This window comes from Elephantulus edwardii, unplaced genomic scaffold, assembly GCF_000299155.1.
Source record: "Elephantulus edwardii isolate Elephantulus edwardi_28Jun2011 unplaced genomic scaffold, EleEdw1.0 scaffold00016, whole genome shotgun sequence".
Classification (NCBI taxonomy): Eukaryota; Metazoa; Chordata; class Mammalia; order Macroscelidea; family Macroscelididae; genus Elephantulus; species Elephantulus edwardii.
The window spans coordinates 18,979,355-18,994,381 of NW_006399766.1; the positions used below are offsets into that span (position 1 = coordinate 18,979,355).

At 41.0% G+C, this 15,027-nt stretch overlaps 1 protein-coding gene across 1 annotated transcript in view; it reads left to right on the forward strand.

Annotated features, from left to right (window-relative positions):
- The first annotated feature begins 12,794 nt into the window (after positions 1-12,794).
- The window catches only part of GPR112 (G protein-coupled receptor 112), a 155,488-nt gene continuing 153,255 nt past the window's right edge, over positions 12,795-15,027 (forward strand). The window contains exon 1 of the mRNA XM_006881892.1: positions 12,795-13,395. Within this exon, the coding sequence (XP_006881954.1) occupies positions 12,903-13,395 (493 nt within the window). The 5' untranslated portion in view covers positions 12,795-12,902. The remainder of the gene's footprint in view (positions 13,396-15,027) is intronic.

Below are 15,027 nucleotides of genomic sequence, written 5' to 3' on the forward strand. Positions count from 1 at the left end.
TGGAGCTAATGTGGAGCAAACCATGTCCAGGTCATGAAGGAGAAACCAGATCTGTTACAAGGTTCAAGGGGTGAGAACAGGAGCAGAAGGAAGAGATGAAGACAAAGTCAGAAGCAGAATAGTTGTAGGAGCAGGACATTAGGTTAGTAACAAAATACAAGTGAGAGAGGAGGGCCAAGAGCTTAATGACTTAGGCTGTGAACAGAATTTCTGGTGCTCCTTTCTCATTCTATTGCTGTCCCTTCCTTGGCTACATGATAGGCAAGTGAGTGAGTATGAATTAAAGGCATAGTACTTGAGCAGTTGTCTCCATATCTTTATCTCTTTATCTCTCTCTCTCTCTCTCTCTCTCTCTCTCTCTCTCTCACACACACACACACACACACACACACACACACACACACACACACACACCTACACTGCCAAGGCTTTGGTGGGCCAAAGTGTGTAACACATGCTCTGGAAAAATCTTGATGGATGAAATGGAAATTTTATGCCTCTATGGTGAACACATTTTGCTTCTATATTAGGTCTCGGTAGTCAATTTGGGCTGGAGTCAATGTTCTTTAGAAGTTGTCACCATACAGAGATGAACTGACCAGGAATCCTTTCAAGACAGTAGGGACCCAGAGTGATGTCAGAGAATGTTATTACAGTCAGCTAGGTCTCTAGCAGAAGTGGGAAAGTAAACCAGTTCCTCATTTGAAAGGTGTTTGTATAGCAAAGGTCCAGAAAAAGTTACATCTTTTCTTAAGAAGCTAATTTAATGAGGAAAGAGAAGTTGTTGTTAGGTACCATCAAGTCGAATATGACCCATAGCGACCTTGTGAACAACAAATATGAACCCTCTCATATACTGTGCCATTCTTACCATCTCTTACTCAAACCAATTATTGCAGTCACTGTGTCAGTCCATCTCACTGAGGGTCTTACTTTCTTTTGCTGACCTTCAACCTTTCCAAAGATGATGTCACTTTCCAAGTAGTAGCCTCTCTTAGCAACATGTCCAAAGTATGTGAGGCAGTAACTATAGCAATGTTCAACAGAGCAGCAAACAACAAATGCTAGCGAGTTGTGGAGAGATTGGAACCCTTATTCACTGTTGGTAGGAGTGTAAAATAGTTTCCAAGGCTATACATCTTTATAGAAGTAGACTGCTACATCTTGCTCTGAGTAGCTAGTGGGTTTGAACCAGCAACCTTCTGATTAGCAAATAAGCAGTTAATCATTGCTCCATTGGAGTTCCTCCACAGTTACAGAAGTCAGAAAATTGCCGCCTTTGCCTCAGGAGGCAGAGCTTCCATCTCTTCGTTTCTGGGGGAAGGCCCTCATGTTTTTCATTCCAGGGGTTGAGCCTCAGCTCTTTGTCATATTACCAACATGTCTCCCAGAGTGACACCACTCAGATTCCCAGCCTTCCATGCCATCTCGTCATATTCTGCAAGTATGAGTAGTCTTGGCACAATAAAACTTCAGTCTTTAAGGCATCTGATATAATTGATCTAAGGAACAATATAGTCTCTTGCCTGCAGTATCTTTTGAACTGCTTATTTATGTTGGATTTCCTTCATTGCACAACTCATTGATTCATTATTTTACCCTCATCTACTACTATTTAATCTTCTTTTATTTATACCCAAACTTGTCCACCTTAGGAACGCACCTTGGATTCAACCATTGTGCTATCTAGATAGCCAGCAGCACTACCAGTCTAACATGTGGCTTCCACCTCAGTCTATACCATCCATATGAGTTATGATCACCTAGGAACAGAACTAGTAGGTTATCTTGACCACTAGGCAATACAGCTACATTCAGTATTGGCCTCTCAATTCTGTCAGATGTGGAGTTACAATCCCACCCATAAGGCCCTTAGGGATTCTAACTCAAAGGTTTAAATATATAGTTACAATTTCTTGTCGAGACTACTGTATAAAGTATACTAAGAAAAGGGAAGTTGAGGTAGAGAAAAACTATACATGGAGATAGATAGATAGACAGACAGATACATCTATCTATCTATCATCTATCTATCTATCTATCTATCTATCTATCTATCTATCTATCTATCTATAGATATACATAGAGAAAAGATATAGATAGATGTACACACACAGATGTAGATAGATGCATATAGATAGAGATAGAGATAGAGTTTTATCACCATTTTCCTCACTAGGAAGACTTGCACAATTATATTAGCATCCTTACCCTTTCCCTATTCACCAGGGTCCTCACAAAAGCAGAAGAATCTATCTAGTGAAGAGTTTCTCCTGAATTTCTTCATGCTATCTCTGAGTACACACTCATGAAAGTGTATAAGTGAGCTTTTCATGTTTCCACTTTAGATAACTGATATTTCAAGTTGAGGGTCAATGAAAGAAGACATTCAACAATGTGAGTTGACACAATGACTGCAACATTTAGCTTGGGCATGGCAGAGATGGCAAGGATAGCTTAAGATTGGGCAAGGTTTCAATCTGTTGTTCATAGGGTCACATGGGTCATAGTTGACAACAAAAACAAGAATTCTTTATGAAATCATTACTCTGAAGATGAAAGTGTGTCCTTGGCTTGAAGGACTGTGAATTATTGGTTCAAATTGGTATAGTATCTCCTGTTCCTGTCCTTACATTGCACTCTAAGCATTTGTAAGTGATTGAAGTTCAGGATTCTTGAATTCCCATAAACAAAGATGAATTTAAAAAAAAATTCATGATGATGGCAGATCCAGACATACTGAATTAGGGCTCATCATAGAATGTTGCCCTAAGATTGGAAGAAGACACATCAACAACCTGCATTATGCAGATGATACAACCTTGCTTGCTGAAAAGCGAAGAGTACTTGAAAGGCTTGCTTCAGAAGATCAAAGGCTACAGGCTTCAATACTAATTACATTTCAACAAAAAGAAAATAAAAGATCCTCACCACTGAGTCAATAGGAGACTACAGGATAGATGGAGAAAAATTGTACTTTCAACGCTTTAATCTTGCTTGGATCCACAATCAACTCCCCTGGTACCAGCAGTCAAGAAATCAAAAGATGCATTGGAATGGAAAAAAAAAATCAACTGTCGAGGACCTCATCAAAGTGCTAAAGAACAATAATACCAGTGTAAAGACCAAGGTGTGCCTGATCCAAATCTTGGTCTTTTCAGTTAGTTGCTTTGCACCTGAAAATTGGACAATGAATAAGGATGACAGAAGAAAAATTGATGCCTTTCAGTGTGATGTTAGAGAAAAGTATTCCATGGATTGTTGAAAGAACAAATACATCTTGGAGAAAATGCAAACGGTGCTCCTTAGAGGCAATAATGGTGAAACTTAGTCTCACATACTTTGGGCATGCAGTTAGGAGGGGCCAGTTCTTGGAAAAAGACATCATGCTGGGAAACATGGAGAGTCAGCTAAAGAGAGTTAAGACCTTCAGCAAGATAGTTTTGACAGTGACTGTAGCGATGGTCTCGAGTATATCAGGCATGATACAGAAGGCACAGGATAGGGCATGGTCCTGAACTATTGTTCATAGGGTCGCTATGAGTCAAAGTCAACTCCATAACACCTAACAGCAGCTACTCTCTCATGACCTCATCTTAGCTAATTGCATCTGCAATGCCTTATTAAAGTCTTATAAATAATGTCTCATCTATAAGTATTAGAATTTAGGGCCATCATATATTTTTTTTTCTTTTCTGGAGGGAGTCATATTTCAACTCATAACAGTCTGCTCTCTGTTACCCCCAAATTCTTGTCCTTCTCATGTGTGAAATGAACTCACTTCATTGCAAAATCCCTCAAAGTCTTAATGCATTTCAACACTAACTCTAAATTTTAAAATGTCATATAAAGATTATTTTTTTAAATTCCCAACTCTCCTATTAAAAATAATTTAAATCAGGTAAGGGTTAGATTTTGGGCATGGCAGCTCCCTTGAGGCAAGATTTTTCTCCATCTTTGGACCTGCGAAATATAGAAAACAAGTTGTCTGCTTCCAAAAAATACAGTGATGGGTCAGACATTGGATAGACATTCTCATTGCAAAAGTGGAAAATTGGAAGGAAAAAGATGTTCACAGGTCTCAAGCAAGTCTTATGTTTAGCAGATTAAAATCTAATCTCATTGGATTTCAAGGCTTGAGAAAAATCCTCTGTGCCTAGATCTTGCCTTTATACTAAAAAAAAGTAGTGGTCCTCGTCCCTTGGAATCTAGGGGGTAGATCGCCCTATCCCCAGAACTGAACCCTTTGGAGTTGACTCAGTGGCACCTAACAATAACATTCCCATTGCCATCAATTAGAACTGACTTCTAGCTGACCCTCCAGTGGGGTTTCAGAGGCTGTAAATCCCATGGGAGAACTGTTTTTTCTCCTGAGGAGCAGTTGGTTGATTCGAACCACAGAGATTGGCCCCAGGACTCAGCATTTGGCCCTTTGGAAAGGTGGAAGTGATGCCTTGACCCCTCCCTCCCCCAACACAGCCATTGGTGATACTGCATTCTGGAACCAAAGGAAATGGAATCATTGGCCCCACCCCTGGCATTGAAGAAACGGAAGTCCCGCCTCTAGAATCCAGGAAGTGAAGGCCCCGTCCCCAGAACGGATGAGGTAGCCGTTCCACCCTCTGGAATTGAGATGACAGTGGCTCCGCCCCTTTGGAACCTAGGAGTTGACCCCGCCCCTTAGTATTGAAGAAGAGGAAGTCCTGCGCCTAAGATCCAGGAAGTGGAAGCCCAGTCCCCAGAGTTGAGGCCAGCTGTGACCCCGCCCCTGGAACCAGAGGGCTCTGTTTCCTTTGAACCACGGAGGTGGCCCGGCCCTCTGATAATGACAGGAGGGAAGTCCTGCACCTGGAATCCAGGAATTAGGTGCTCCATCCTTCAAGGAAGTGGAGGCCTGACCATTAGAATGAGGAAGCAATAGTCCTCCCCTCTGGCAATGAGGGGAAACTGGTGCTACCCTTTAGAATTAAGGGTCAATGCCTCTTCCCTTTTTGAACTGAGGAGGTAGTTCTACCTTGGGTAGAAGCCTATGAAGGCCTGCCTCACAACTGAGAAGAGGCTCAACCCCTGGAATGAAAAACATGAGGGCCTTCCCCCAGAAACGAAGAGGTGGAAGCGCTGCCTCCTGAGGCAAAGGCGGCAATCTTCTGACTTCTGTAACTGTGGAGGAACTCCGATGGAGCAATGATTAACTGCTTATTTGCTAATCAGAAGGTTGCTGGTTCAAATCCACTAGCTACTCAGAGCAAGATGTAGCAGTTTACTTCTATAAAGATTTATAGCCTTGGAAACTGTAGGACAGTTCTACTCTGTCCTATAGCAATTAACTTTTGGTTGTGGGACTGAGGAGTTGGCTTTCAGATTTGGGATGTAGCATCTTCTCCCCCTGAGGGCTGAGTGGAGGAGGAAATAGCCATACTCTCGAGCATAGGAGGCAAAGGCTAGTCCTGTGGTATGAAAGAGGTAAGGAATCTTTCTTGACTCTGAATCTGCCGTTGTTTGAGGCTGTCATTTTCTAAGAGATCACTTCAGTAGCACTTCCTTACTTGCTCTGCTACAGTCTTTTCATTACAGCAGCCAGGATAATTCTTTAATATTGTTAAATGTCACTCCTTTTCGCAAACTTGCCAATAATTTCCTATCATAATTAAGTTACTATGTAAACTCTAATAAGGTTTCCCACTGTCAGTTGGGCTCCATTTCCTACTAGGTTTCCTTTTTTTCTCTCTCCTGATTCACTGTCTTCTTTGCTATCTCTTGAAGATGCCAAGCATATACCTGACTTGAGAGCTTTATGCATGCTATTCCCCATGTCAGAATAATTCTTACCCCATCTCTTTGTAACTTTAGCTCTTTCTCATCCTTCACATTAATCCTTTCAGCTCTCATATTAACCTGGCAAATCTAAGGAAGTGTGATCAATGGGTGGTAAATAGTAACTCGGGTTCTCTGTGATCTTCCATATCATGACCATGGTAATGAAGCAAATGGATCTGACTAGAGCCAGGCATCTGTTGTGTCTATTCAGTCATGGTCTGCTAGACCAGGACCTGGTTTACAAAGTTCTTCAATGTTCTAGAACATTCGAATACTTGTAAGGATTTGTGGTCTTAAGACCTGGAGGACACTTGCTTAGGTAAAGGCTCCGTATAATCATACAATATGGAAATGAATGGTTGCTCCCACCCCTTTTATGAATGGGTGGTGGCGTTTCACAGCCTATACAGTTGTGGTGTACCCTTGGCAATATGTCCATTCTTACAGTGACCATATCCTCCACACTATAAACACACAGCAAGTGGACAGTTTGTCTGAATCTACTTGGCTCTTTCCCCTTGGAAGTAGGTGTTAGATGAGCTTAATACAGACAGTGACACTCTGTCAGGCTGTCTGGATCAGAAAAAAATGGGTAAAAGAAAGCTAAGCAGATCAACTAATGGGAGAAAAACAATGACCAGGTCAAGCCCATGACATCTGACTTTAAACAAACCTCGTTTGTCCACTCCTCCCATGATGATGTTGAATAGATGGCTTGGAGTCCTAATCACCCCAAACTTTGAAAAAGTTTAACATTTAATAATCTCAGCCTGCCAAGGAGAAATTTTTCCAAGAGAGGACAGAAAAGTACACGAAATATCTGATAATTACCTAACATCGTCTTTAGCGGAAAATAAAGGGATCTTACTGGGGGGAAAAGTTCTTAGTGTTCTAAACCTTAACTTAATGATTTTTTTCTTTTCAAAAAACACCACAAAAACAACTCAGCTTGGTTGTGCTACAATTCAAGCACCACACAATTCACTCATTGAGTGTATAACTAAATGACTTTTAGTACATTTGCACAGTGTGCTTACTGATTTTTAAGAGGAACCTGTCAAGGACCTTTCCAGAGTCCGGAAGAACAATCGTGTCAGTTTACAGACTAAGGTATTCCTGATTCAAGACATGGTTTTTTTAATCACTTGCTGTGCATCTGGGAGCTGACCAATGAATAAGGATGACAGAAGAAGAATCAATGCCTTTGAGCTGTGGTTTTGGAGAAGAGTCCTGAATATCCCATAGACTACCAAAAGAACAGATATGCCTTTGGAGAAAGTGAAGCCAAGGTCTTCCTTAGAAATAAGGATGGCAAACTTTCATCTCATATACTTTGGGCATGTTGTTATTAGGGGCTATTCCTTAGAAAGGGACATCATATTTGGAAAGGTAGAAGGTCATCAAAGGAGATAGATTGACACAGACGGAGGTTAATGGACTCAAGTGTGTCAGAGATGATGGGCTGACACAGGATTGGGTTCAGATTGGTTGTTCATCCGGTCGCTATGGATTGTACTCAACAGTACATAACAATAACTTGTGGCCTAGTGGTAAGGAATTGTGCTACCAACTCAAAGGTAGGTGGTTCTAACTCACCAGCTACTCCACAGAAGAAAGATGAGCAATTTCTTCCTGTGTGAATTACAGCTCTGAAAACCTGCTGGAGGGTCAGCTATAGGTTGGTTTTGACTCGACAGCACATAACAACAACAATTTGGGAGAAGGAAATTTCTGATCTTCTGCCCCAAATCACCTAAAACAGAGAATAGGGCACAAGTTCAGTTTTCATTTCAGAATTTATTATTCTATACAAAATGCTTACTCCCATTCCTGTTATCTTTGCAAAAAGTACAGCTTTCCACCTCCCCCAGCCTCCAACTCCTTTTGTGAATACAGGGAACAACCACTTATTCAGTCATTCAGTGAACACCTATAAAACACTTAGTGTGTGCTGATTGTTGTACTGTTGTTATATACTGTCTAGTCTGAACAAACCCAGTTGTTGTTGTTGTTTTTTTCTAGTGGGTTTATAGAGGTAGTAAATTGCAAGGGAGGAGATTGCCCATATTTTCTCCCGTGGAGCAACTGGTGGATTCAAACCATGTGCTTTTGGCTTGGCAGTGCAACTCCTTACCATTAAGCCACTAGAGCTCTGGGGCACTGGAAATTTGCAGCAATGGACAAGATTGCTTATGTCATTATCTTTTTATTTTATTATTTTTTGTGCATGTACTGTCAAATTGGATCTGACTGGTATAGAAGGAGACTGTCTCTCCTCCAGCAGAGCATCTGGTAGATTCAAAGCCCGCACCTCTGGGATTGTAGTGCAGCTTCTTGCCACTAGGCCACCAGAGCTCTTATGTTATTATCTCAAAAGCCATATAGAATTTGTAGTCTTCTAAGGAAAACTGATTTTGTTTAATGACTTAAATTCTGCTTAAAAGTTGTGTCAACATGGGAAACATGTAGGCTGGCCTAGTCGCTTTGGAACATCACAAAAGGCTAAAGAAATGTACTTACTGAGTAATCAGCAAGAACATTTTGTGTGGTAAAAGCATTATTCACCCCACAGATCTTGCCACAGGAAGGTCCGGAGCACCATCTCTTATGTATATGTCTGCTAGTAAGTTAAAACAGCCTTCTGTTTTAACATTTAAATAAGTCATTTAAATAAGGTTTATGATGAGTTTTCCCTAATGTGAGAAGTGCTTATGCTACACTGTTAAGTGAAAATCAGGGTTCCAGATTGTACACACAATATGATCTTCAGTAATACAAAAACAAGCAAAATATGTGCACAGAAAGAAGGGGAGGAGAGTCAGAAGAAATGCACCAACATGCTGATGGTGGTTCCTTGTCTTTGAGTGGGCAGACACTTGAGCTGACTCTTTCTCCTACTTTCTGCTTTTTTATTATTTTATAAAGAAACTAAACATGTACGGTCTTCCTTCTATAATAGAAAAAAACCCCCTCACCTCTCTTGCTTTTGAAAGTGGGGAAAACAATAAATGTAAGTTAAAAGCAGACAGCAGATAGGAGCAAAGAGGCACAGAGGAGCCAAATCAAGAAAGAACACTCTTCAGGGGAGCAATCTTGCAATTTGGACTTGAAAATTGTGAGGGAACAGATGGTAGCGCCCAAGCAGACATCTGCAATGGATAGAGAAATCATATGCAAAGATGTAAGTGGCCTTTGAAGCCAGCCCTTGGGAGGACCAGCAGAGAATGCTTCTTGCCTGGCCAAATAAAAGGGCAAAGCCCCTGGCCTACCTGTCATGTCTGGCTCAGCACACATGCACTTGCACGTGAGGTAGTGAAAGGTGTGGGAGAAGAGAGAGTCTTCTGGTAACAACAGCTGATATTAAGTGGACCTTCCCAGTTTCTAAACATTCTCACATATGCAAACCCCAGAGTGTATGGAGTCCCCTGGAGTCAGGCATCACATATGCAAACTAAACATAATGTATGGAGTCCCCAGGAGTCAGGGGTCAGCTCGATGTCAGCTGCAGAAAACAGCAATAACCTAGACATTACTTATTGTTATAGCCTTGCTTATAATGTCCCTGTGTGGTGTGTAATTATTCTGATGTACTACCGAGGATTGAGTGGAGAAAAGTGATCTTTATTTATTTAATACACAAATAGTGATCTTCTGCGTGCCAAGGACTTTCTTTTAAAGGACCTTTTGTATGGATGATTTACCCGCTGTTAGTAAGGGACAAAACTGAGACTCAAATCTGCCTTTTCAGACTCCACTCCACACTACCTCAGCTCATTTGTAAGCAGAATTGTCCTCATTCTCCAGAATCTCAGGTAAGGTTGCAAGTGGTTCTGTCTATGAGAATTTGCGTCCCATCCAGCAGTTCCTCAGAAGAAAGGCCTGGACACCTCCTTCCAACAAATTAGTCCCTGAAAAACCCTCTGGAGCACCATGCTACTCTAACACAGGTGGAGTCTCCATGAGTTCGAACTTCTGGAGCACCACGCTACTCTAACACGCCTGGGGTCACCGTGAGTCAGAACTGACTCAGTGGCAACTTCTTTGAAATCTTCTTGCAATGATAGTAATTGTGAGGACGGCAGAGAACTGGACAGTGTTTTATTCTATGAATTCTAGCTTTACTGTGAGTTGGAACTGGCTTGATGGCACATAACAGCCACAACAACAATATCTATCTACCCAATTTGTGGAGCTCTCTTTTTTCCTGATTAGAAATGTATCATATAAAAAAAAATAAAAAAAAAAGAAATGTATCATATACTCATTTGTAAATGCAAATATGACCTGAGTGAGGTATAAACCCACTGCACTGATTCCTATGCACAGGGTTTCTAAGGTTGTAAATCTTTACAGAAGCAAAGTTTGCCTCATCTTTCTCCAACTGAGCAGCTACCACTAACCTTTTGGTTAGCATCCAAATGGGTAGGTGAAAACACACACTACACAAAAACACCAACCAAGACAAAATCCAAAAATTGTCATGGAGTCAGAACGAACTCATAGATGACCTGTCGCTGGCTTTCTGAGACTGCAAATGGCACAGGAGGAGATTAGGAGATTGCCCGTCTTTCGCCTGAGTTGCTGCTGGTGGATTAAAAACATCAGAAGGGTGTGTGGTCAGTACACTAGGCTAGTGACGGATGGATTCGAATTGCCATAGAGGTGCCACCTTTGGATTAGCTGCCAAGTTTCCTAAGGACTACACCATGAGAATTCCCTTTTAAATAATTTAGAAAGTAAAAATTCCCCCTAAATCTCACAACGTTTATAACACTTATTAACTGTTTGGTGTGTGTCCCTATAGGATCTTAACTGTGTGTATGCTAACACGCACATTCGCGTTTTCTATCTTTACTAGAAGGGTACTTTACCTTCACTTCTGTAACACTGTTTTCACGTAGTTTGTCTTGGAACTCTTTCCCTGACTATAGATTTACCTTACTTGTTTTTATGATTCCTTGAATACAGGTAACTATGTAACTTGCCACACATTAATAGACATAAAGGCTTTTCTACTTCTTTACTATTATGAGCAATATTTCTGTCCTTGCATCTTAGTGTACATATGCATTTCTGTAGAATAAACTAGTAGAAATGGCATTTCTGGGTTAAAAGCATGCATGCAATTATATACGATTAAAATTTTCAAAGATATTGACAGACTGATTCAGTGCCCCCTAAGGAGTGTACTGATATTGACTTTTCCACTGGAATGTACGAGAGACACTCGTTCTCCCTTTGGCTTACCAATGCCACCAAGTTTCTCAATCTTCTGAACACTTATCAATCTAACAGGCAAAAAAAGGACATCTAATTTTTATTTTCATTTACACTTTAAAACGGTGAGGAGACATGTCTTTGTATTTCTTGCCTTCATAGGTATGATTTTAAAACTTGTTTGTGCCCTTTGACAATTGATTTTTTTCCCTACTGGTATATCACAGAGAGGAGAGGCTCTTGCAAATCACCTGCCATCATGATATATTTTCTTTTAAAGGGCAATCAAACCCCGGAGATTTATGCCCACCATAAAACAGTTCTTTTTTTTTTAATAAAACAGTTCTTAAATGCGGAACACACACACACACACACACACACACATTTTAGAGCTAACCAGAAAAACCAACCATAGTCATAGTGATTGCTATCTTGTGGGTTTAATTCTTGATTAATTAGCCACATGAAAGATGCTAAGATAATGTAATCAGATAAGCCAGGGACAGAAATAAGCCTTTGCTCTTCTACCATGGACAGTTCAGAAATAGCTCACTGACAGGTGGATGGTGTTAATTCCCACACATGGGTGTGTCTTTGTGTATGTGTGTACAGGCAGGTGAGTATGCCTGTATGTGAGCTAGAGTGTGTGTATACATGTACCTGCTCAGTTTTAGAGTGTTCAGAAGAATAATGTAGGAGAGAATAATGTAGGGCCAGAGAGTGTATGGGAGCTATAATTTGGAGCATCTTTCAGAAGCAAGGAAATTACTATTTCCTGCCAGTCCCTTCAGTATGCTGCCGTGTTTGTCATTGCATTAGAATTGTGATCCGAGTGTTCAAACATAATTCTGGGAAAAGCTGCAATTCTATTCTGCCACAAAGTCCCCTCTCTTTGGTTTGGCTTGTTAATAGTTTTAGTTTACTTGGTTCCACAGTCAACACTCTTGGTAACAGCAACCAGGAAATCAGGAGACGAACTGCATTGGGAAAGTCAGCTGTTAGGGACCTCTCAAGAGTACTGAAGAGCAAAGACATCAGGCTGGAGACTAAGGTGTGCCTGATCCAGGCTATTTGTTGTTGTTGTTATGTGCCGTCGAGTCGCTTGTGACTCATAGCGACCCTATGTACAACAGCCCTAAACTCCGCTCTGTCCTGTGCCAATCGCACTGTTTCTGACACTCCCATCCCAATTATCCCAGTCACTGAATCAATCCACCTCATAGAGGGCCTTCCTCTCCTGCGCTGTCCGTCCACCCTCCCTTGGAGTCAAGGATTCTGAAGCTTCGTCTGACATAGTTTGGGCATGTTGCAAGGAGGGACTGGTCCTTGGAGAGGGACATCATGTTTGGGAAAGTGGAGGGACAGTGCAGGAGAGGAAGACCCTCGATGAGATGGATCGATTCTGTGAGTGGAGTGGTGGGAATGAGTATGTTTGAGACTGCGGGGTTCACACAGGATAGAAAGGTGTTTAGGGCTCTTGTACATAGGGTTGCTATGAGTCGCAAGTGACTCGATGGCACATAACAATAACAACAACAACATACTGGTACTGGGACTACGTTGGCTATAAACCCTTAAATTTATGCCTAGTAGCCTGTGGTGTGAGATTTGTAGATTTGTAGTGGTGATAGCTGCATCATTTGTCAATAGAGACAAAGGGAATGCTCAGCTTAAATTTTCTTAAATGTTGAGAATTTACCTACCCAATTTCATTTGCTTTTTCTTTTCTCCTCCCCTGTATTTGGACAGATGCACTTTCACTGAAAGGAAAAAAGCTGGATTTTTATGGACGAAGTGACACCTATGTAAGCCTGAACAGCACCATTCCTGAGCTCAGCCGACTCACAGTATGCATTGACTTGGTGCTCATGAACTACATCTCACGGGATTGGATAGCCTTTTCCTATATTACTAATAACACCTTCCTGGGCAGAGAAGACATAGATCTTGGACTTGCAGGGAACCGCCACCACCTAATACTTTACAATCTGGGCAAGACATTTTATATCCATTACCACCTGACTCCATTTCAGTGGCATACAATATGCTTAATTTGGGATGGTGTGAAGGGCAGGTTAGAGCTGTTTCTGAATAAAGAAAGGCTACTAGTGATGATGGATCAACCACAAAACCTAACACCGAATGGGACTTTAGTTATAGGGCACTTTCCCAAGAATGGGAGAGGCCGGCTTAACTTGATGCCCCGCTTCACTGGCAGTTTGTACTACTTTCAAATGTGGGACCACATCCTGGAAAACAAGGACTTTTTGAAATGTTTAGACGGAAATGTAGTTAGTTGGGAAGAAGATGATTGGCTTGTCAACAAGATCATCCCAACTGTTGACAGGAGACTGCGCTGCTGTGAGTAACTCAAGACTTTTCTTGCTTAGTAAGGGAAGCCTCTGCTTGCTACTCCAGATGACTCTAAGATAACTTAAGGGGGATTCAAGGTTGCGAGGGCTTTGTAATCTACCTTTAATGTGGAATAATATTACTTTCTTTATTTTTATATAATCTCAAATTCTAAAAAAAAAATGCCAAGAATAAGACATATACTATCTAGAACTATATACTGTGTCACTCACTCATTCATTGCCCTCAAGTCAGAACTACTGATTCATAACTGATCTTCTGGTGGGATTTTAGAAGCTGCAAATTATTTGAGAGGAGATTGTTCATCTTTCTCTTGAGGAGCTGCTGGTGGATTTGAACTGAGTGCCTTTGGATAACACAACTCCCTACCAAGTAGGCCACCAAAGCTCTCTGTATGTCTTTCTCATTGCCATTGAGTGTGAATTAACTCATAGTTGACCCTCCAGCAGGTTTCCAGAGGCTATAAACGGCATGAAAGGAGATTGTCCATCTTTGCTTTGTGGAACAGCTGGTGGATTTGACCTGAGGACCTTTGGGTGGGCAGCACAACTCCTTACCCACTGGATATTTTACGAGGTCACCAGAACGCCCAAATGCTCTACCCTAATTGTTGTCATTTCCCCATATACTTTATCATCATCTCTATCTCTCCTTCCTTTATCTTACACACACACACACACACACACACACACACACACACACACAGTTTCTGAATCACTTGAGAATAAGTTGCAGATATGATTCTGTTACCCTTAAATATCTCTGATTCCCAAGAATAACATTCTATTATATGACCGAAGTACAATGGTCAAAATCAGGAAGTTTAACGCTGATAGACAATCTAATCCATAGTCCATATTTAGATTTAGCCAACTGGCTTAATAATTTTCTTTTCTCCCATTCTTCCCGAGATCCACTTTAGGAATACACATTGCACTTCATTATCATGTCTCTTTAGACAAGGCATTTTATGATTCAATCCTGTTATTTTATAGAATGCTCCTCAGCTGGAGTTTGTCTACTTTTTTCTCATGATTAGATTCAGGTTATGCATTTTTGACAAGAATACCACATGAATGATGTTGAGTTCACCTCAGGAGTTAAGTGATGCCAATTTGTCTCATTAGTGTTAATGATACCTTTGATCACTTGATTCAGGTGATGTCTGCCAGATTTCTTCACTGAAAAGTTAACTATTTCTTTAAGAACGAGTTATTTGGTAGATATAGAGGCATTGTACGTAGGGTTTTCGAAGGCCTGCTAGTTCAGAACTGGATGGCCAATCCTTCTTCCGAGTCTGTCTGAATTTTTGTTATAATAGTATCTAACAGATAAGCATTTTACAGAAAGAAGCAGATGAAAGACGTTTATCCAATTAGAGAAATGACCAATAGATTCAGTGTTGCTACCCACCACATGCAAGCAGGATTTTGCTGAAAATTATCCAAAAACGACTGGAGCAACACGTCAACAAAGAAATGCCAGATGTGCATGCTGGGTTTAGAAGAGGTCGTGGTACTAGGGATATTAAAGCTAATGTTAAAGAGATCTTGGCAGAAAGCAGAGAGTACCAGAGGAATGTCAATCTATGTTTCATTGATTATGCAAAGGCGTTTGACT